Below are 25,073 nucleotides of genomic sequence, written 5' to 3' on the forward strand. Positions count from 1 at the left end.
ATAATGGTGTTTATTGTCTTGATGGTCAATATACATTAAAATGAATAATATCTATCACTCACACCATTATTATAGTTGTGGGAGGCCTGCAATAATTTAAATTGCCACACCTATAGCAGTGCGATGGTTAGTACCTATATTGGTTCGGTCATTGGCAGCACTAGCAGTGGCAATGAGTGGTACAGGCTGCAGTACTCTCCTGAGAATGGTCCTGGCACTTACTACTCTTTACAAATCAAAGTGTACTGAAGAGGTGGTCTCACAGGTCCAGTTCTTATATGGAGTTGTGCTATGAAGTGGGGGAGACTTCAACAACAGACCTTTCAAGTGTACAGAGTCTCACTCCTTCCTGCCCTGTAGGCAAATTATACATCGTGGAAAATGGATCCAACTTGTTGGGGTGGCAACACCAAAAAGAATTGGGAATTAAACTAGACCCAAAACACCCTGAGCAAGTATTGTGCACCAACCCAGAAAACAATTATGAGCACATTATCAAAGAATTCACAGAAGTCTTTTCGGAAAAGTTAGGATTACTCAAGGACTTCCAACATAAAATCCAATTAAAACTTAACACTAAACCTGTAGTGCACAAAACCAGACTGATTCCCCACTTAATGTGGGAACCGTTAAGGAAAGAATTAACCAGACTGGAAGAATTAAACATCATTGAGCCGGTGGATTGCACGGAGTGGGTGGCCCCATTGTTATTGCCAAAAAGAACCATAGTCAGGACATTAGAATGTGCATTGACTTGCGGGATTTAAATAACAGCATTCTAGTCGAAAGACATCCCTTACCCTGCATCCATGAGATGCTGAGCACCAGGGGGAGGGCTACCCATTTCAGCGTGTTGGACCTCTCCATGGAACATCACCAAGTGGAGCTACATCCAAACTCAAGAAGGCTCACGGCATTCACAACTCCCTTGGGAACTTTCATGTTCTCCCGCATGCAGTTTGGGCTAGCATCGGCGGCAGCCATATATTTAATAAATTATGCAGCGCATCCTTGATGGAATACCTAAAACGTTATGCTTCCAGGATCATGTCCTGATCTATGGCGCCATTGAGGGGGAGCATGACAATATCCTAAGGCAAGTTCTTTCAAAGTTCAAGAATGCAGGTCTCACGCAAAAAAAAAGAGAGGTGCCAACTAGGTGTGCAGTCTGTAGAATATCTGGTACATTGTATCTCCAGAGATGGGTTTAAACCAAAGTTCTGTCTGGTTGAGGCTGTAAAGGAGGCCCCAGCACCCACCAATAAAGAGGAACTCAAATCCTTCCTGGGTTTGGCTGTATATATGACAAAATATGTCAATCATTTTGCAGAGCTCACTGCTAATCTAAGAGACCTCAACAAAAGAAATGTCCCATTCCAATGGTTAGAAGAACACCAACGCACCTTTTCTAAAGTAAAAGAAAGCATAATTTCTGCTCCATATCTGTGTAACTACGAACATAACAGGAAAACTATCCTCACCACGGATGCAAGTGGGAAAGGGTTGGGAGCAACTCTATCACAAGTAATTGATGGCAAGGAGAGAATTGTGGCATTTGCCTCACAAACCCTGAGTAAGGCTGAATTGAACTATTCTGTGGTGGAAAGAGAAGCCTTGGCTTGTTTTTGAGGGGTTAAACACTTCAAATTTTTTCCATGGGGTATACAAATTTGGTATACGAACTGCTCACAAGCCCTTGGTTTTTATGTTCAATCCAAAGAGCAACTCTTGGAACACCCCCCGCATAGCAAAATGGTTTTTGGGATTGGAAGGTTTTTGTTTTAAAATGGAGTATGTGCCTGGAATACAAAATGCGGCAGCAGATTTCCTTTCCAGAAGCCCCCTCATAAAGATGAACAATTTGATTTAGGTGAATACCCTGTCTTTCAAATAGATCAGTCGACAATTTCTTCTCAAGAATGGTTAGATTACATGAACGCTGACATCACCATGACACAACTCATATTGTACACTTTACACGGTTGGCCTGAGTCTCAAAACCAAATGAACACTGACATAAAGAAGTTCTGGGAAAAACGCAATGAACTTTGTATAGACAATGGCATATTATTTAGGAAAGATAAGATAATTCCCCCAGAAGCCATCAGAAATAAGATTATAGATCTGGTTCACGAAGGCCATTTAGGTAGAAGCTTGACCAAGACAAGATTATGGGAGCGATACTGGTTTCCAAACATGGATACTTTAGTAGAAGATAGAGTCAAGCATTGCCAGGCATGCGCAAATAGTGATAAATCAAAAATACCCAGAAAAGCCCCCATATTTCCAGTCCCCACACCAAGCAAAACATCGGAGAAGATCGCTCTTGACATAATGGGCCCATTTAACCTTCCAAGAGTAATTAAGAAATTTGCTATAGTCCTAGTAGACTACCATTCACATTGGACGGTTGTTTAAATGGTTAACCAAATAACCACCGCCATAGTCATCCAATTTCTGAGAGATACCTTTGCTATGGAAGGCATCCCAGCCTCCATTGTCACTGACAACGGGGTCCAGTTTGTATCTCATAATGTGACAGAATTCCTCAGCGTGCTTAACATAAAACACACAAGATTACCACTTTACTATCCAAGGGCAAATGGATTGGTGGAGAGAATGAACCAAATGGTCAAAGGGGGAATTCAGTTAGCCAGTAGCAACAGCATTCCCATTGAGCAAGCCCTTCAAGAAATGGTTTGGGCATATCATACCACCCCTAATCAAGTCACTGGAGTCTCCCCATTCGCAGCCTTAAGAGGAAGAAAACCCTGTACCAAATTCTTTCCCAATTGGCTAGGCGGGGGATTCTTCATCAACAGAGACATGAGTGAATTTAGTGACAAAATCCACATTCACCAAAACAAATACAAAGAACAATATGACTCAAAACATGGCACCAAGAATCCACAATGGAAAATAGGCGATTGGATTTGTATCAAAAATCCCAAGAGTAGAAATCCTGAAAGTAAGTTCTCAAAACCTATGTGTATAACAGCAGTCAGAAAAAACACGGTCATCTTAGATGATGACCAAATGTGGAGCATGGACAGGCTAGTCAAATCACAACAAGAACAAAACAAACAGGTGACCCAAAACCTTCCTATGCTACCCCGACCCAAAGAACACGCAAAACAGCTGAATGGCACAAGGACTTTATTTTGTACAAATGAATCCCTACAAGGAAAAACTTATATACTGAACTGTGATTTTAGAATAGTTTTATTGTATTGGTGTTAAGGGGGAAGATGTGTTACAATCTGTTATTTTTTAATCACTTCATCGCATTGTTTTGATATAAGTACATTCTAGGTATGTTCCAACCACCCCCTTACCTCTATTCCATTTGGTACCTTCCTGAGACTCTGAAGGCTACCTCTCGAATGTTCATGTGAGGGACCTGTACTGCTGGAGAGTGGAGCTGTTAAGGTTGTTCCACCTTCCTTCTTGGTTCAGTCCTTTAATTTCAATAACCCATCAAGTCACATCTAAGCTTTCATTGTGTGTGGCACCAGGTACCAAATGGCTAAAGCAGGAAAATGGCAACTTTCTTACAGTGGCATTTTCAGACTTGCAATTTTAAATCTGACTGCACCATAAGTTGTGATTTTAAATTTTGATTCAGAGACACCAAACATAAAAAAGATCAGTTGTATCTACCCATCTGGGAATTACACTTATAAATTGTAGTTAGGTATTCACAATGTTAACCTATGGGATATATAAGCCTTGCTGTAGGGAAAAACGAATTTCAAGAGTTCTTTACTGCCAGGACATGTAAACCTCAAGTACATGTTTAGTTTTTTAAATACATTGCACCCTGCCCTATGGGCTGTCCAGAACCTATCCTAGGTGTGACTTATATGTATTAAAAACAAAGGTTTGGGCCTCCCAAAAGGTTTATTTTGTCAGGTCGAAATGGCAGTGTAAATTGCAAGCACAGGCTCTTCAATGGCAAGCATGAGTTAGAGGGCTACTTAAGGGAGTGGCAAAAGCAGTACTGCAAGCCTTCTAGTAGCATTTAATTTACAGGCCCAGGGCATATTTTATGATATTGGGTTTTAACTTACTTTATAATGTATATACTTAATGTTATCATCAGATTAGGTGTATTTGTCATGTTTATATATGGATTAATGTATTTGCTTTGTAATAAGAATCACAGTGAGAATATTTTGTGTAAAAAAAAAATGTTTTAATAAATGAGGCATCATTACATATACCTGTGTTCAGTGTTTAGATAATAGAGTGACTGGGAGAAAGGATATATTAAGCTTGAATACCTTTGAGTAGAGAGAACTAGAGTGAGTGACACACAAGAGACCTCTTTCTGTTCTTATTAAACAAAGGTGAAGCCATGTTCTGCCTTCTGACATTTGAGCTGTACTAGGGACTTAAAAAGTAAACTAAATATGCAAGTTGGGTATGAGACAATATTACCATGTTTAGAGGAGAGAGCACATGAACGTTAGCACTGGTTAGCAGTGGTAAAGTGCACAGAGTCCTAAGGCAACATAAACAAGATTGTAAAAAGGGGAAGAGGAAGGCAAAAGTTTGGTGGTGACCCTGCAGAGAGTGCCATTTACAATCATCTATCAATTCCAATGACTTTCACTTCATGAAGAACGACAAAATACAAACAGTTTTTTGGCTTGGAACAGAGAAGGGCTTGCAAGCATTTTGTATGATCCTGACTCAACCTCTTTTGTAATGTTACATAACGTAATTTGTCTGCAAGAAACCTCTACATTAGACAATGCAGCCAACACCCGATTTAATTGAATTCCAGACTTTAGCACAAAGAACTAATAAAAGGTGTTAAGGAAAAGGAGGCTTAACATTCTTATAGCATCAAGTAAAACACATTAGGACAGAAAATCCATCTTTGCTAATAATTTCGACAAAAAACTGGTAGATCGACCAGCACATGACACCTTTACTTCTTATTAAACTGTATATACACCCCTTCACTAAAGATAAGCGTTGACACATGAATAATAATGGCACACTTTTGACCAAATTGAACCTTCATTTATTGATAGTCTGTGGATCCAACCCGGAGACTTCCATTTTAACATAACAATAACAAATACGTGAGGTACGCACTGGCACAATGAAAATGCACTCTGGGATATCCCATTGCTGGAAGCAATCTGTCAAAAAAAGGACACCATGAGAGAATTATTAAATTCTGTCCTTAAGTGTGTGAGGCTTCCTGCCCTGAATGGCCTGTTTGATAATGACCAAATAATGTCTCATACGCACGTCACGCCACCCAGTTCAGCAATTCTGGATAGTCCTTTAACATTCGCCTAGTCATTCACTCTCGTATTGGATTTCAACTATTTTAAAACACAACGAAAGTGACCACTTTCAGCGAGTTTTCTGTTAAAAACTCCATTCGAAAGTGCAAAAGGGTACATACAATAAGGTGAACCAAATACTTTGATTTTATGAAGAGAATATGCTGGAGCCCTAATTTTGGAAAATGGTAATACAATTTGTAGTTAGACTTTACACTGCCTAACTAATTAACAATACTTGATGTTATCACAGCAAACAATCTTTGCTAGAACAGCCCAAAGAGAACAAAATAAATCACATAACATCTTTGAATCCAGCACACTGATGGCTTACCAGGTCTCTTTGGACTATCCACTCCCTTTTCAACAGAGTACTAAAAATCTTAACAAAAGATCCTGAGAATGCCACTTAATTACAAAAGGATAAAGACTTGGACAGCAGATAAAAAAGAGCAATCTGGGAAGACCAAAGAATGCAATAAAGACAAATACAACCTTGAACATTTAATGATTTGCTCACATCCAAATAAAACACACTTTTGGCACATAATTTATAAAACAACTAGCTGAACCCTGCCACGCGTTGCTGTGGCTCAGTCTGGTTAAATGGAAGAGAAAGAAAAGAGTAAGCGCACGTTTCAAATATCTTTAATTTCACAATGCTTGTGTGCACACTTTATGTTTTTATGACTATTGTCACGTTGTGTTTATAAAAACATGCGTTAATGTTGCAAAGTGAACCAACTCCTCCCCGCTCCCTCCACCCACTTCACGGTCTGCCATCCTGACACCAACTGTTCATCCTAATATATGTAGACTATTGTCTCTATGCATCCTTTCTTAATGTTACAAAGTGAACCAACTCCTCCCCCCTCCCTCCACCCATTTCTCGGTCTGCCATCCTGACACCAACTGTCCATCCTAATATATGTAGACTACTGTCTCTATGCGTACCTTGTAGTTGTTGCGCAGCAACCAAATCGATAGGGTCTGTTTGGACTTTCTATTAAAAACACGCAAGTATTCGACACACGCATATTGGAATCCAACGTTGTGTATATAAAAACACCCCCCCATTCAAATCCAACGTTGTGTCAAAATTTCAAAGCAATTGGTGAAGAACTTTCGGAGATTTACGATTTTGAGCAAACAAACTTTTACATTTTCATTTTTATAGATTTAAAAAGAATTTCAAGGCAATAAAGTTCCACATGATTCCTGAACTGAATACATCCCCAACCTTTATGGGAGTCATTGTGCCAACAAGAATAACCTACCGGTATTACTCCTAAGGCTTTTCTTTGTACAGAGACTTATATGTTCCAACAAGTCACTGATGTTCTCATGAAGAGCAGAACAGTCTGCGCCCCAGGTCCTGGTGGCCTTTCTGTTGCCTTATTTAATCACCATAAAGAGTTCTGTGTACCAGCTCTCCAAATGTTATTCTCTCATTGACTCCCTACTATGGAAATTCCTGATACATGGAGTGACTCAATATTACATTCAATTCACGTCAGACCTAATTTGCTATAGGCTTATAGCACACTTGGATGTGGGGTAGAAAATATTCGCTGGCCTACTGTTGAAAGACCTGGAGACCTTGGTAAACAAATCAGATGTGGTGCCTTTCAACCAATCAGTATTTCATGCCTCTGCAAGTACCACTAACAACGTTGTCGCCCTTGCAATGATGATTGTAAAGACTAGAGTTAGAAAAGTACCCCTATTCCCCTGCTATGTCGATTTAAGAGCTGCCTTTGACCGAGTGAACAGCACATTTATGGAGAAAACTAGTTAGCTGGGAAATTCCAGACATCTCCTTTGTGCTATTCAACTGCTTCTTTTGACAACCTGGGTGAGGGTCAAGTTAGGAGCATACCTTTTCCTTTCTCCAAAGACTTGCACAACGTTATTCTAATAAACCATACTGCTACAGAAGCTATTAAATAATCTTGCACCTTATTTCCAATAAGATACCTTTCAATTTCAATTTCAAGAAGTCTTTATTCGATTATTACATCATAAAAGACATGCATCACAAATTTACAGTAGCAAAAATACAGTATTAAAACAGTCTAAGACCATATTAAATCATTTGTACAAAACTTCATTTGAATTTTTTTTAAAAGAGATTACAATAAATCCTGCGTTGAATAACCATAGTAGCTCGGGCACTTTAGGTGGTAGCACATTCACACATAGTCAATGGAAAGCCTAACGTTTTAGGTTAAAGCCTAAGTCGAGTTAAAGAACCTTATTCTTAAGATCCAAGCCCATCCTAGGTATTCTGTTACACCAGTTACAATCACAGGCAACAGATCTATCCTTAGTATCCTACTAGCATTTGCTGCTGAGCGTGTTCCCAAGCTTCTACAAACTGGACTTAACCACTTTAGTCTAGGGGCAACATACAGCGTGCAGACAAAAAGAAAATGGTTTAAACTTTCACCCTGTCCTGGGCACCTAGGACAGTGCCCAGACCCACCCTTACCCGACGTTTTAGTGAACTCCCTTAAAGGCAAAGAACCGCATCTATATTGATGAAATAATTTGCGGTCCAGGGGCTTTCATTTAATCATTAGAAAAACAAAATACTGGTCTGTAATCGAAGGAGTAAGAAATCTGTCTCGTGGCGGGCACTTTCATGAAAAAAGAAAGATAATGCATATATCCATATCTTAGAATATGGTTTGAATAAGGCGGTGGTCATAGAAAAGAACAAGATTCATTTAAAGCAAAAGTTGCTTCACTATGCTTAGCCTTTAATACTCTACTTAAAACATTTCTCTTTAAACTTATTTGTTCCCATACTTAGAGCTGTAAAGACAAAGTAAATATCAACATTGATTGAAAAATGTCCAGGCAAACTCGGCAGAGGCAATTATGCAATACAATATTTATCAGCATCTTTTAAACTTCCTTAACATTCGTCTCAAGTGCAAATTCGAACAGAATTCGGTCTGACTGACCAAAGATTGGCCTTGCAATCGTGTTCTCTTAAGTACTGCTAGCAACTAAAGCCTGCCAAAATAGGATCCCCTTTTATTTAAAAGCATATATTTGATTAGACCTAAAGCTAGAAAGTAGATCCAATCCAAAACCCTTGCACACTGGGTGCCTCACAAGCACCCGTGCCCTGTGAAGAATAGCTTTTTACTTTCTGTGAGTAAGGCCAGCCCACACTTAAAATCAAATGATTTTGCACTTTTTTCTCGTTATTTCACTCTAATATTTTAGACTATGCTATTATTCTAGGTGTTTTTTAATTACAATAAACTAATTCCTACCTAAAACTCTTGTCAGGAGGTATGAATTGTTTTGGTAAAGTCCATTCAGAAGTCTCTCAGTCACTTGAATCATTTTATCTGATTGACACTTGGCCAGCCTTGATGGGAGGGGCAAAGATTTGTACTCATTTTTCATCCTCTGTTAATCAGTATTCTTACCTAGATGTGCCTCATATAGAGACTCTTAAATACTACCAAGATTGCTATCTACCCCAATATAGTGTCAGATCAGATTGTTTTGGTAGAGGAGGGAGCTATCATAAGGCCCCCTTCAGTGGACATTTAATCACACCCTTCTGTTAAATCCAAGTATAACAGAGAAATGGCACCTGGTATGCAGAAGGCATTCTTAATACTCTTAGCACTGCTGCATTGAGTATCCTATGGCATATATAATTTAAAGACGCTTCAAACTGTGTTAAATGCCTAGTCCCCGCTACTCTATTTATTGGCCTGCTGCAAGTCTCGCATTCGAAGTTGGAAATAAGCCATTCTTGCACCCTCTTGATTCAGAGCACACGTTTCACTATTTTAAATGTGTGAAGTCTATCATCCTCAAACATGTCAGTCAGAACACTCCCCCACATCGATGCTGGAATGATGGTTAATGTGTTTTCTTTCACAAAATTCAGAGAAACACTGTTTGAAAACCAAGCATATATTTTCCTGCTTTTTACTTACTAAACTTTACTCTTGTTTTGCTATTATTTCTACTTCACAAAAATCAGTTTCTTGCAGTACTTATAATGACATGTATCATTATATTTTAATTAACATAATGACGAATAATTTGCCACATCTTGCACGGTTGCGCATGCTTTCCTGTTTTTCTTTAGGCTAGCAGTATAATTTCAGCCACTTATCATTTTGAGACGAAGAATTAGCTTGTCTTTCAATAAAGGACATACTGTGATTTGATGAATAACATGCTTTGCATTCCATATCAGCACTGCTATAGAAAATACTTCACAACTTTGAAAAAGTTTCATGTGCTGCATAGTGCTAAGCACGCGAATGTCATCATCACTGAGCGATTTGTAGAAATAAATATTATATAGGATTTTGCCATAATAGCATCACTTAATACTAGAAAAGGAAAGAAAACTGAGCCTATAGGAGGCCTGGAATCACATGAGCACACCATTCTCCTGTTTTACTAGAGTTGTTGTCGCTAGTCTCAGTATTATTGAACATTGAATCCCTGCTGCAAACATGAGCCTGAGAAAGAAGAGTGCATGAAACAAAAGAAAATGGATTCCTCTCCCACAGGCCACAGAATAGGGCAGGTACTTAACCCTGGTTGGGGATGGTTCATTTCAGACAAAGTACTGCACTTGCAGTAAAATAGATGGGCAGTGTTTAACACTCATGTGGAGCAGTGTGTTTTAAGCACATGTCTGTCTGTGCAGGAAGATACTCTGATACTTTCTTGAAAATTAAATGCCCGTTATGTGCATTTCAATGAGGTACATCACGTAGCAATCGGATCTTGAAGATGGCTCGTGACCCTATTACAGAACAGCACAACTGACTGTGTTACAAGTACCAAAGTCACTCAAAGCACCATTTAGCAGTCGATGACTGTTGGAACTGGCACTTTCTGGTTGGTTGAGGCGATGCCCTAGCTAGGCAGAACATACCCGACCCATCAGGGAAGGGTGATTGCACACACTGTACAACCTGCCCTCACCCTTGGGAAACTTGGCACTGAGCAGTCCGTCTTATCACAGAGAAAATGTGTGTAGTATTGGCATAGCACCCACTCGCAATAAATACACTGAGCATCACAAAAGAGACTTCACATATGAAGTCTGTAAATAACATTCATATTCAACACACACAATAATCAGCACAACATAAGCATCATGTAGTTTAGGGCAAAAAATCACACTTGGAAATTTTACTAGCAGTACTAGGCCCAACCGTGTTGAAATGAAATCAATAATATGCACACTTGGGAAAAAAACCCTTTTCTAAGCCCTCCTAGTGCCCTTATGCGGTGCAACACATAGTCAACCCCAGGCCCTTTCTATTAATTCTTATAATTCAATCCCACACAGTTTAGGGTGCCCCCAGGTCACGATATCAGAAATATTGTACATACAAAGAATTTTAACACTTTTTAGCAGCACTATGCGCCACTGCCGCACTTGTAAAACCAATGTCAAATGTAATGTTCTCCTGGAAAGAAATCAATGTGTAACGCAATACCACTGGCCATTGTCGTGAACCACAGGCAGTCTGCAGACTATCCCTCCCACACACAGACACTCACTCAGCACTGATACATTGTGCAACGGATATCAGGTAGGTCCATACAAAATGAAGGTCAATTGATAGATTATAAACAGGGGAAACCCAATTAACCCTTGTAGGCTTGGGCGCTGTATGGTTAAAGTAAAAAATGTCCTACAAGGGATTTGATTCGAGCAACAATGGAACTTAGTTCTGAGTTGTACTGATGAAACACACTCAAAGGAATCCACAGGATATCATACAAAAAATTTAATAGAAATAAATCAATGGAAGGATGAACAATGGAACACACAGAGATGGAAATTAGGAGAAATTTATATTTACTCAAAAAAACATATTGTTAGGGAGACAGATATAGAAAATTAAATAATGCAAAAAGTTATGAACAGAGATGAGTAATAATTAATCTACAAATTCATAACTAAGGACATCAACTCCTGGTGGATTAAATGAACAACCAAAATTAATTGATAAAGAATGGACGTATATTAGTGCCAAAGCAACGTGACTGGAGGTGATGTGAATGTCGACGTTTCGGTCTAAGGGGCAGTTGTCATGTAGACCATCATCAGGACAGAATATTTCTTTGCTGAAAATACTCCCTATATTAAAACAATGAATGTAAATTAATAATATGGTATATACAAGATTATAACAACATACATCTAAAAACTCATGTGTGTCTAATTAATATTAAACGTCTAAGCTATACAAAACAAAATACCCCTTCCTGGTAATGTTTTGCAAAAAATCATTAGACAGTTCATTGCAACATTTTACTTAAAAACTAATCAAGTTATTCAACAAATTATTAAAAGAATAAACAAAGCATAATTCATCATATATCATATGTTTTGTTTCTGATCACTTGAATTACAGAACAAGTAAGATTCACATATTGACGACCTAGAAACGGGAGTGAAAGCATCTCACAAGAAGCATAGTGCGTATCTTGTTATTTAATTTAACTCTGAGAGATTGTCTAGCAAAACATGAAGTCTTAACAGTTGGACACCTTCAAATTGCAGAGAACATGCATGCATATTTCATAGAGAAGAGAAAAACATAAATTATGTCATATTATACATTTAATCTCTGAAAACCTAGCTAGCTGACATAATGAACTTGATAGTTAGGTTCAATCGAAAAAGATGACATCTTGAAGATACAAAATATACATCTTGGTAGTTACAGGAAATAACACAGCCGATATGTCACCTGAAATATATGTACTTTAACGTTGTGGCCTTGGGCAGTGGGTTGGCGCAGAACGTAATGTCACAGTGCAACATCTGGAAAAGTATAAAACCTTGGTTGAGCCATGATTGCTAAAATTGGATAAATACCCTGGATTTATTGTTATCGAGAAGTGCATTCCTTGGGTTTAGCAGAAATGTGGCCACATGAATTGATGGATTAGCAAGAGGCACAGTATTGAACTAAAATCTCAAAAGTGCAAATTGTTAATTAGTAAGCCATACTTGGAATCTAAGGCCAAAGGTTTGTATAAAAAAAGGGGGAGGTCTGATGCCTACCAATAGTTAGAAGAAGGGCCACTTCCATTGACCGGTACTTGAAAAGCACTTGATGAAAGCGACGTGATGCACTCGTTCTCTAGAAGTGAAGCATATCATTTGTGTAGCCGGTTTATTAATTCAGTGCAGTCATTACCGCTAAAGACGGCTAAAATAAATGGCATTTTAATCGATGTTATCTTAATGGATGAAATACTTAAACTCGAATAATTCGAGAAACAGCAGTATATCGCGGAGCATTAAAATACATATTAGCCGCCAACAAACGATATTGGCACGCTCTGTAAGAGGGACGTGCAGGGAGCATGATTTTGCGTAGCCCAAGATATTGCTTAACTAAGTTGGGCAGGGAAAAGAGGTTGGTGGGGTTCACTTACTTTTAAGCGATTACGGTAAAAGCATCATGGATCCGTCCGCAGGGTCGTCAGAAAACATAGAGTGACCGGGGAGTGGTTATTTAAGGCCGGTGACCCGAAAGTCGTGGCATAATTGGCTGATTGGTTATCATCGCCAAGTGACCGGGGAGTGATGATAACCCGGAACTAATAGCTTGAGCGGCTCATTGGCTGGAGGTAGTAACCTGAAGTGGTCGCCATATTGAGTGAGGTAAAACGATTTTTATCGTAGTGGAATATCACAGTGTGATGGCATAAAAAACAATCGCACATGAATTACGTGTTTCGATATTTAGAAAAGAATCTCACATGAAAGTCAGAAACCTCTGTGCATAGCTAAACTGAAGCTTGAATGTGAGCCGATCAAGACAATAACCCTCGCCATTTTGGATTGGGACCAGATTGTGTGAACGGTCCTACTTAGTGATATCAGAACAATTGTAATAATGTGAGATGAAAAATAAATTAACAATTTCAAGTGACATATCAGCTGGTTTAGACATAATACAACAACATGTACAAAAAGAGGTTGGCACATATATTCGGTACGTAAAGGATTGAAGAGGGTTACTGGATTTAGACAAGGCAAGCCAATGTATGCCATTCCGTGCCGGAATTAAGACCAGATTTAACTGAGTCTGCCAGACAAATCCAGTGTTGTTCTTTTAATGTCAATAACTGGTCGACGTTTGGTTGTCTGATCGTAGGTTTAACGACCTCAACAACCCACCAGTATATCTTTTTCACTGTGTTTTTTAGCAGAATAGTGGTCAACAAGAGGGGCATTTTCCGTCAGGCAGCAAATTCTAGATTGGTGTTGTTATATTCTCTTCTTAATAGGCTGAGTCGTCTTACCAAAGTATTTAAGACCACATGGACATTCTATGCAATAAACAACATTGGTTGTATTACAATTAGAGAAGTTGTGTAACAGAAAGGTCTTGTTATTTAAATTGAACTGTTTAATGTTTGCAGTAGTAGAACAAGCTGCACAGTGATTGCATTTAAAGTGTCCTTGCAGTAGACTCAATTGTCTCATATTGTCAACTAAATTGGATTCCTTGTTGTTATAAGCATGAACTAGTCTGTCCCTGAGGTTTCTGCCTCTTTTGAAGGCAAACATTGGTTTTTCGACTAATTCTGGAAGGTCTGATAGAAGTGACCAATTTTTGGAGATTAGTTTTTTGATGGGATTACTCAGTGTGCCAAACGTGGTGACACATACAAGTTTGGTTTCCGTGGGTTTCACTTTCACTTGGAGAAGTGATTCACGATCATTGTACCAGGCTCGCTTTAATGACCGTTTCAACAGCTTATTTGGGTAGCCTCGTGCGAGTAATTTTAGTTTAAGCTGTTGCGCTTCTTTGAAGTAATCAGCTCTCTTTGAACAATTTCTACGCAAGCTTAGAAACTGGCCAAACAGGAGGCCATCGCGTAGAGCTTGAGGATGACAACTGTTGTATTTAAGAAGAGTATTTTTGCGGTAGGTTTGGTTAGGCTTGGAATATGGCTCTCTAAGCGTTTAGCCAAGATTTTGGCAAAACATTTTGCCTCCATATTTATTAGCGAGATTGGACGGAAATGTTTATGGTCAGAATGATCTTTCCCTTCTTTCAGAATCACGGCAATAGTAGCCTCAGCGGCTGAACTAGAGACTTTACCTGAAGTTACAAAGTTATCAAATCTTTTTTGAGATATGTTATTATTGAGGATGAAAAAGTCTTGTAGAAAGCAATAGGGTAACCATCAGGCCCTGGAGCCTTCCCCGACTGAGTCGCTTTAATGGCCTGTGTTATCTCTTCAGAATCATTTGGTTGGCCAAGAGCAGTCATCTCCGACTGCGAAATAGTATGTGTAGGAATCGAAGACAAGAATTGCTGACACGCAGATAAGTCACATTGATCCTTGGGAGTATACAGTTTTTCATAAAAGTCACGAAAAACTTGCAGAATTTCTTGAGTATGGAATTTCCTAGAGCCATTAGTGTCATGTAAGAAATCTGAGCAGTTTTGACACTCTCATTTTGATACTTTAAAGTGGCAGCCAACATCTTACCAGCTCTATTCTGCAGCAGCAAGCGTCTAGACTTTTGAGCATGTACACCAAGATAAGCTCTTTTCGTAACAATGGAGTTAAAAGAGTATTTCAAATTCTTAGTGTCTTGCAGGAGAGACTTATCATTAGAATTTCTATATGCAATCTCTTTACATTTGATCACGTCCCCTAAAGATTGTAGCGACTTTCTGATATCGCTATTCTTTTTTGACATTTTTTTGATAATATGACTCCTAATAGTACATTTGAATGCATCCCATAACACTATTGGGAGTTTACCGAAGATTCGTTGTCATTGAAGAAATTGTCAATTTCCACATATAATTCCTTAACTATGTCTTTATCGTCTAAAATTTCTGTATTGAGACGCTAAGAACGAGGACATTGTTTATCCGTCAAATTAAGGAGAGTGAAAGAGGCGGCTGCATGATCAGAAACAACTATTGGGTGAATTATAGCATATTTAGTATGTTTTAGAAGAGCAGTATCAACTAGGAGATAATCAATATGCGAGACAATAGAATGTGGAGAGAAGAACGTGAAATCACTGCCCGTTGAGTTATGTAACCTCCAAACATCAGCCAGCTGATGAGAACAGCACATATTGAGCATATGTTTATGTGACCTGGGAGAACGAAATTTAAAAGCAAAATGTCGATCTAGGATAGGATCTAAAGGCAAATTAAAATCACCTCCAACAATTGTTCTAGCATTTTGAGGAATATCAGAGAGCTTTTTATTTATTGAGTGCCAGAAAAGTTGATCATCAATGTTAGGGGCATAAATATTCATAACATATAAATCGTCTGAACCATTGGACAAGCGAGAAAGCAACCATCTGCCAGCCGAATCATGTTCAGCAATGACAATGGAAGGCGCCAACCCCCATCGGGGAATGGCGTCGTTAGTGGCAGCCAAAGGGGTCGACCCGGAGCCGGGTCACTTCCGGGTTGCGTGACCCGGAAGTGACCGTCGCGTCAGGACCAATGGGAACAAAGGACGAGGCACGCCCCGGAAGTGTTAGTAGGGCGCGGGGCTTAAAAACCCGCGACCAGCATAGAGGCCCCCTCTTTGTCCGCTGATCATCCAGGAGTCGGACGTCTCCAAGAGAAGACATCGTGGGAGCATCGCGTTCGAGTATACAGCGAGAGTTACCCCGACTCGTGGCTTAGGTTAGCGGGCCTTGCAGTGTCTGCTAGATTTCCTTACAGCCTTTTACAGCCTTTCGTGCTTAGTTTTTGGATTTAAATGTTGTTGGCAGGGGGGGGGGGTTTGCAGTGGTAAATCCTCGTGTCCGGGGGGGAGGGCGAGCGCTGGCGCTCGATCATCCGATTTCCTGGGGCCCGGGCACATCCGTGGCGCGGCGGGCCTAAAAAAGCCGTTTGCGTTTCTCGATAAGTTTCTAACGTTGTTTTCTTTAAGTGCAGGATGCCGTCGAAGAAGGTACCGAAGGGTAAACAACCCGCAGCCAGGAAGGAGGAATTCCTTGCCTTTACGGAGCTGCTGGAGTTCACAAGAGAGAAGGGCATGGATTGGGTACTTAAGAATATGAGAGACGGGGCTAAAGCAGATGCGAACTCCCAGGAGGAGAGGGGGAGAGGCAAAAGAACGAAGCAGACCCCAGAAAAGCTTAGAAGCTCGGCAAGAGGCAAGCGGTCTAGGCCAACGGATTCACGACCAGTATCACCAGGTGAGGAGGAGGCGCCAGAGACAATTGATTCGAACTCAGGCGCAGAAAACGACACAGATGACGCCGATGGGCAGTATGAGGCAACTAGGCCTGCGCTGTTAGGAGGGTTCCCCGTCACTTCTGTGGGGGGGGTCCGGTCCGCACGGTATGTTACCGCCAGTAGTGGCACAGCCGGGTAGCGGAGTGTCGCAAGTTTGGGTTCAGCCCGGGGGGGTCGCTCAGTTACCAGGGATGCAATTATATGGGTCACATGGTCAGGCGATAGGTAGCAGCCCGGTAAGCTCAATGTTTCCGGCTTACTCAGCTCACGGGTCCCCCTTAGCGATGACCGCTTTCTCTAATCTAGGGTGTCCAAGTCAGGGCTCAAGGGCGAATGCAGTGGGTGAGGTCCCGGGTCCCTCTAATGGCCAGATGCATGGAGGGTTTGGGGGGCAACCAGCTGGTTCCCCATTATTAGCTTTCAGCCCTCTAATGTTTGGTTCTTCCTCGATGACCTTATCGCCATCCGCGGGGATAACTTGGCATGTGCCAGCAGATATGAAGGACAGGATACTCAGAGGCGAATACATAGAAGTGTTCGACCTTATCAACGCGGGGGTGGCGGCCGGAAAGCCCAAAGCCGGAAAGGAGGGAGACTACAATCAGAAGAAATCATGGGTAGAGTGGTCCATGAAGAATTGGATCACGGGATTTGCAATATATGCCGCTGTTATGCTTGAGAAATATCCTGTGTTAGGTCCACAAATGATGAGCTATATTTCATTGATACATGGTGCGGCAACGGAGTTTCCGGGCCAGGGGTGGCTGAAATACGATAAAATGTTCAGGCAGATGAAGGCAGTTCACCCGGGTATAGCATGGGACCAACGGGAGATTAATTTGTGGCATACAGTCTTTTATTCCACCCCTTCAACGCCTACCCCAGTGCCCTCAACTCAGAGCCAGTCCTTTCGGACTGACAAAGGGGTCAGTGAGAAAAAACCGGCCTGCTGGCAGTTTAATAGAAATGAGTGTACCAGGGGGGTCTCGTGTAAATTCAAACACTGCTGTTCCTACTGCGGGGGTACCTCTCATCCCGAGATTAGGTGCTTTAAGAAAACCAGTAATCCCAAAGAACAAGCCAGCCACAGTGCCCCAAAAGGAAAGCCAGCTAAGACCCCTGACAAAATTACCAACTCCAATTAAACGGCATGTTCTGACACACCTCCTCAGTAAGTACGATAATCTGGGGGAGGCCCAATTCCTACTGCAGGGTTTTACAATTGGCTTTCGCATCCCGTCTTCAGCCCCACCTTCCAATGTCCCACCTCGCAATCAGAGCTCAGTGTTGCGAAATATGGAGGCAGCTCGAGAAAAGATCATGAGGGAGGTAGCGTTGGGGCGGGTTGGGGGTCCTTTCACAGAACCACCTACCCATAATCTGGTTTGCTCCCCTTTGGGTCTAGTCCCGAAAAAGGAGGAGGGTAAATTCCGTCTGATCCATAATCTGTCGAGTCCCTCAGGGCTTTCAGTCAACGATAAGTTAGACCCGGATCTGTGCTCAGTGAAGTATACCAAATTTGACACGGCTATTGAGAAATTGCAGGCATTAGGGGAGGGAGCTCTAATGGCTAAAGCCGATATTGAATCAGCCTTTCGATTACTGCCCGTGCACCCGGACGACACCAGGTTCTTGGGCTTCACATTCGACGGTAACTATTTTCTGGATTTGTGCATGCCTATGGGGTGTTCTATTGCCTGTGCAGTTTTCGAGACTTTCGCAAGGTTCCTAGAATGGGCGGTTGAGCAGTTTCTGGCCTCGGACAACTCACATGCTGTAGTCCACTACCTGGACGATTTTCTGTTCATGGGTCCCGAGGGTTCCCAGTCGTGCAGGAAGGCCCTGCTGGGCTTCCAGCGCGTGGCTGAGGCGCTCGGGGTACCTTTGGCGGCGGAAAAAAACGAAGGCCCGACCACGTGTTTGACCTTTCTGGGCATAGAGATTGATACGACAGCAGGAGTGTGCAGGCTGCCAAAAGTCAAGGTCGATGCCTTTAGGGCCGCTATTGATGGCTGCCTGGGGGCAAGGAAGGTAACCTTACATCAGCTACAAGTGCTTCTGGGTCAGCTAAACTTTGCTCTGCGGGTCATTCCTATGGGCAGGGCCTTCTCCAGGAGTATAGCGAGGGCGATGTCTGGACTGCGGGCCAAACACCACAGAGTGAGGCTCTCAGCCACAGTTAGAGAGGATCTTATGATTTGGAGAAGTTTTTTGAGTGACTTCAATGGCACGGTATTGTGGCGAGCAGCCTGTTCTTCTAATACGGATCTTGAGCTGTTCACCGACGCTGCAGGTAGTATTGGTTTCGGAGCTATATTCGGTCGAAAATGGTGTATGCAGTGCTGGCCAGATGACTGGATCGAGCGAGGCCTGACTACTAACATTTCCTTCCTTGAACTTTTCCCCATAGTGGTGGCTTTGCACTTGTGGGGAGATCTGCTGGCAAACAAGAGCATAGTATTTTGGTCAGACAATATGTCCGTAGTCATGGTGATTAATAGCCAGAGGGCCACCTGTACTTGGGTACTCAGGTTGTTGAAGGAATTGGTGTTGCAATGCCTGAGCCATAATGTCCAATTCACTGCTAAACATGTTCCAGGTGTCGAAAACAAAGCGGCTGATGCATTGTCTCATTTTAAGTTAACAGAGTTCCGGGAGCATTGGCCCCAGGCGGAGACGTCAATGTCAGCCTTCCCAGCGGAGCTATGGAAGTTTGGTGCCCCACAGCCCCCGAGTTGATATCTGCATCCTTGGCTCCAAGGACTATGAGTATGTATCAGAGGTCATGGGAGTCGTATATGGCATACCTGAGGGGTGTGGGTGTAGCGGACATCTTTGCCCCCCAGAGTGTATTAGGCTTCATCGTGCAGCAGAAAGAGCAAGCGAAGTCGGTAGCATTCATGAGAAGGCAGCTGTCGGCTGTAGCATTTTATGCGGGTCTACGGGGGGTGTCTGATCCGACTAAAGACCAGAGAGTTAGAAGAGCAATGAGTGGTTGGGAGCGCCTAGCGCCTGTGGGAAAAGATTGTAGGAGGCCGATAAACGTAGAAAAACTGATAAAAATCCTAGGAGCTCTCCCTTTCGTATGTTTCTCCCAGTATGAGACACAGTTGTTCCGGGTGGCCTATGCCTTAGCCTTTTGTGGGGCCCTGAGAATTTCAGAATTGCTCCCGGCGTCTAAATTAGATAGGGAAGGGGGTCTGAGGTGCTCTGATATAATCGAGTCCAAAGGTGTCCTACGGCTAAGGGTGCGGAGATCGAAAACGGATCCGCTGGGTAGAGGTACCTGGTTACAACTGGGGAGAGTAGAGGGTGAGCCCTTCTGCCCGGTCAATTTACTGAGGGTATTTCTCCAAGTCAGGCCCCAGGGAACTGATGATAGACTTTTGATTCACGAGAATGGGTTACCCCTTACCAGGTTCCAGTTCACTCGGGTAGTAAAAATGGCCTTGGCACGGATCGGAGTGGATCCGGCCGAATTTACATCACATTCGTTTAGAATTGGAGCAGCGACGACGGCTGCTGGCCTAGGCCTACCCGAACAGGTAATCAAAAGGTTGGGTCGCTGGAAATCATCTTGTTACGAACGTTATATCCGCCCGCAATTAGTCTGAAGTATCTTTCGCTTGCGTGCCTTTTGTGAGAATCGGTTGCCTGTATCTCCTCACATTTATTCTTCATATTTACTTTAGGTACCTCCCCTAAGAGAACCCAAATCTGTTGGTGCGGCCACTCCTTCATTCGCAGGGCCGGGGCGCACTTCGAAAAGACGCTCAGGGACAGGGTGACCATGATGCGAGGTTGTGACCATCATTGGGTGGGAATAGGCGGGCAGCGCCTAGCGGACGCCCCGAGGGATGTAAAAGCGGCTCTGGCAAAAGGCATGCCTTCGCCAGACGTATTCGTGTTGCATTGCGGAGGCAACGACATGATTCCAGGCGGGAGGAGAGAAGTGAAGGAATCCCTGTTTTCTACCCTAGCAGCAATCAAAAACATTTTCCCAGAAGCTATAGTACTGTGGTCGGAAGTCATCCCGAGACTCGTGTGGGCTCGGGGCGCACCCATGAAGGCAGTAAACAGATCTGTCAAAAGACTGAACCAATCGGTGGCGGAAATCCTGAAATAATCGAGTATTAAAGCGATTCGCCATAAATTAATTCAGGCAGAGAGGCCGGAGTTATATGCAAAGGACGGAGTTCACTTGGCGGAGGCGGGTATGGAGATATTTATAGAAACAGTCCTAGGAGCCGTCTCCGAAGCTCTTGAGCGCAGGGGGGGGAGGCCGAGTCCGCCAGTAAGCTCCTCGTCCTGTGGCGGGGTTCCGGACAAGAATACCACGGGAACTTCTTGTCTAGAGACAGTTAACTCTGAACAGGTTTGCTAAATCAGTATGGACTCTGGGCTGGCGGGAGAGTTGGGGCCGACCTGCTGGTGGCCTTGGCTTTTCAGCCCTACCCCAGAGGCCGCTGGTTGCCCAAGTGGGCGCTTTCCTCACCTGCGGCTCTGTTGACCAGAAGGGGGTTAACGTATGGGGCAGGTGATCTGGATTGTGGCCTGCTGGCGCAACCCTGAAGTCAAATAAAAGGCCCAGTGTAATGGGCGGAGAATGTATATATTGTATTATAAGTGCAAGTTTATTCCTAAATACTGTTTTGAATATGTACGAATAAATAAAGAGATTGGTGGGTCAATGAGGCAATTGACCAGAGAACTTAAATTTTAATAAACAAGCAGCACACTGCAGAAAATCAAGTACGACTCCCGAGTTTGATGTGGGGTTGGGTCCTTGTAAAGCATGCAGTGTGGCGGGGGGAGAATGCACTTTGTCTGCCATCTATAGACAGACCAGAGTTTTTAGAAATCAAGGTTACAACCCCGTTCTTCTCTCCAGCAGCTTCAGAGCAAGCAACATCAAGAACCCACTCCTTCCGCAGAAGCAAAGGTTCCTTAAAGGCAATCTTAGTCTCTTGAAGAACAATATCCCTGGATAAGTTTTTGCAATAATCCAGAATCTTAGCCCTCTTAACAGGATGATTCAATCCACGAACGTTAAGAGAGATTACATTTAAACCAATCATAAATAAGCATGACCCCAATCAAATAAGAACATCTGATTAAAGAGAAAGGGAAGACTGTACAACTTGTCAATAGGTAGATGAATAAATAAACAACAGGAAAAATAAAAAAATGAACCAAAGCATGAGTCCCCAAGGAAGAAAAGAAAGAAATGGAAAAAGAAGAAACGGGAAAGAAGAGAAAAGAGAGAAAAGATGCTCCAAAGAAAAAGGGGGAGCATAAAAAAAGAAGAACCCCACCAGGGAATGTCTGTAGCAGACAATTTGCATGGGGAGAAAAAACGTGGAGGAGCAACCACAGAGGCCAACACTAACAGTGCAGACAGCTCAAAAATAAATATATATTTCGTTAAACAGCGGAACATTAATGCAAATGTATACTATATTAACAACATTCCATCAATAGGATCAGAAACTAATCAGAAACTAAGTATCCTAGGAACTACTTAATCTAGGAGTGACCAACATATTATCATATTTTAAATATAAAGGAGAAACATCAAGATCAAACATATATCAAATGAAAGCATCATAAATAAGAATAATAAAAAGTACAAATAGCCATCTGAAGCAATATTAAATTAGGGGATCATAAATAACAATAATATATATTATAAATAACAACCTAAGACAGTACTAAATTAAGGCATCCTAAATAACAATAATAAATATTATAACTAACAGCCTAAAGCAGGGTAAATAGTTCATATGTAATAAAGAATAATATGGGGCATTAGATATATCAATATAAAACATTAAAATTCATAAACCACTAATGTGGCAAACACTATAGAAATTATTAGCATCTTGGAAAAATACTAAAATCTATGAAAAGGTATTCAAACTGTAGCAAAAAACAGCACATACATTTCATACAATAAAATATAACATAACAAATGGGCATCCAATATTTTATAATTTAGTAAACAATAATAAATATATAAACATATAGGAAATAGATATCGTAGTCCACCTAAAATATAATTTATCCCTTAAATACATCGATAATACGTGAACTAATTAATATAAACATACTATATTAATTGTACAAACAAAATGCAGATAATTACAAGAAAAAGAATAAGAAAGGAAGATACAAATGAATAATAGCCACACAAAAAAAGAATAAACACCGGCAAAGAAGCAGAAAAAGAAAAAAAGGAAAGAAAGTTCAAGCCAAACCGAAAAGGAGTATACAAAGGACCTGAAAAGAGGTAGGAAAGCCATATAACAATTCTCATAAGAATAAAAAGAACCAAGAAGACCAACTATTAGAATTATAAACCAACCAAAGTTCATCAAAAGAAAACAAAAGAAATTAACCCCTTCGATGCTCATGACGAGCTCAGCTCGTCATGAGGCACGGTTGAGCTGTGCTGATGACGAGCTGAGCTCGTCATGAATGATGGGAATAAAGGATCTGCAGCACAGGAGGGGAATTGCTGCAGCAGTGATGTAGTTAAGAAACAAAGAGTAAGTAAGAGGAGGATGAGAGAAAATCACAACAATAAACACAGTTAGAGTAGGGCAGAAATGAAAAAAAGATGATAAAGAAAAAGAGGATAAGGAAAAGAGAGATATAATGATATCTACTAATCACAAAACAACACCTAAACAATGTTAACGAAGAAAGATATAACTCTTAGATAACATGCATAGAAACATCTACAACCTTAAGACCTGTAAAGGAAAGAGCAGTTAAAAGATAACAGCCAATATAGAGTAACATAAGATGCAGTGAATAATTATCAATACAAAAAAGAAAAAGAAGAGGCACTGTTAACCACGCGTATTGCAAAGAAGGCACCAAGGGTATGAATCAACCCATCAGCACGAGAAGAACATTAAAACTAAGAGGTGCCAAGAAGATATTTGGAAACCAGCAGTAATGCATACTAAATCCAAAGAAGGAGAAAATGCTGTAAAGGAAAAGTCAGTCAAGAGAGAGTAATGATAATATGGTATGAACTTACGATTGTATTTATCATGTCAACAAAGAGCACATTGGCAGAAAAGGCTGCATGTAATAGCATAAACACAGCAAACATGGATCCAGGTCATCAAGCACTGAGATACATTAAGAAAGGGACGTGTTTGGAAGAAATTCTGACACCATCTGTTCCATCTGCGATTCAGACTGATTATCCAAGAAAGTGGAAAGTTCTGCAGGTTCATAAAAAAATCTGTGTGTGACGTCTAAAAGTTATTCTGAAGCGTGAAGGACCTGCAAATGAAAATGGAATATGCATATCTATAATATCTATAAGCCTTCTATGTAGATTCAGGAAACCTTTACGATGAATAACAGTATCTCTAGCAAAGTCCTGTGATATTGATATTCCGTGCCCTTCCCATTGAAAAATCTTAATCTTCCTCATTTGAGCTAGGATTTGTTCAGAATGTTGATGGCGCAAAGGTTTAAAAATCACTGGTCTGGGAAAAGATAATGTTTTAGATTTAAAGGTGGAAACTCTATGAACACGTTCTATTTTAAAGTCCTTTTCAAATGAAATGCTCGGGACAGAAGGTATTCAAGTAAGCAAAAAATTTAACCTTGAAGGAGCAGATTTCTCACAATCCTCCGGAAGGTCAAAAATTCGAAGGTTACTTCGCCGATTCCTTTCTTCCTGTTCAGTTAGGTCTCTTCTCAATGAAGCTAAGGAGCGTTCAATACTCTGAGCATGTTTAGCTTGCTTATTCGTGAAGTCTTCAACAGAGCTTATTCGTGTTTCTGCATTGGAGACACGTAGTGAGAGATTTTTGAGGTCATTACGAATGGCCGCCACTTCAACCTGAAGTAAGTCTGTGTTTGTTTTAGTGCTTTGTGCTATGTAATTAACAGCATTAAGTTTAATTAGAATAGTATCTAATGTTGAAGCAGAATCCATGTTAGCCTTTGCTGAGATATCTGGGGTATGGGGAATTCTGTTTAGACCTCTTCAGATTTCCTTTAGAATCTCTAACCCTGGGAGTGACATCCATGCCTTCCGCCATTGGAATAATGCACAAAAACTGTAGTAAGAGCTACAGCAACACACTGATGGCCACAAAGAAAGAATATCCTCTTTGTCGCACAACAAGCGCCTAGGCACAAGGAAACTAGTGCAGTAAACGGAAACCACAAGATTCCCGTCAGCAGATAACGTATTGTGCTGCGCAGTGAGCAACCGTTGGCTACAGTCACTCAAATTAGAAACAAACTGTTCACACAGCCAGAGCTAATAGGTTATCAAAGGTCAGAGAATAACCAGCTAGTAGTTGGGCATGTGAATAGACAGCCCGACTGGAGTAAAAACAGCTGAAAAGCAGGTCACAAACAAGGCGAACGGCACTCTGACAAAAAATTTAGATAATGGCCATCATTTTGCGAGGATTGCCTCCTCAGCATAATGTCTTGAAAAAAGAGCATCGCATAACATAATGAGGCATAAAGGATA

The 25,073-nt window shown here is 41.3% G+C and overlaps 2 protein-coding genes across 2 annotated transcripts in view; one reads left to right on the forward strand and one right to left on the reverse strand.

Moving 5' to 3' along the window:
- Window positions 1–25,073, reverse strand: part of TRPC7 (transient receptor potential cation channel subfamily C member 7) — a 1,554,154-nt gene that overhangs the window by 1,136,467 nt on the left and 392,614 nt on the right. The window lies entirely within an intron of this gene.
- LOC147702937 (uncharacterized) lies at window positions 19,549–20,175 on the forward strand. Its single transcript, XM_086928402.1, has one exon. The coding sequence runs from the start codon at window positions 19,549–19,551 to the stop codon at window positions 20,173–20,175; it is 627 nt and encodes a 208-aa protein (XP_086784528.1).

This window comes from Lissotriton vulgaris, chromosome 7, assembly GCF_964263255.1.
Source record: "Lissotriton vulgaris chromosome 7, aLisVul1.2, whole genome shotgun sequence".
NCBI classification, from domain to species: Eukaryota; Metazoa; Chordata; class Amphibia; order Caudata; family Salamandridae; genus Lissotriton; species Lissotriton vulgaris.

Coding starts and splice junctions, on each gene's coding strand:
- LOC147702937 (XM_086928402.1), top strand. CDS start 19,549: ATGAGTGGTTGGGAGCGCCTAGCGCCTGTGGGAAAAGATTGTAGGAGG.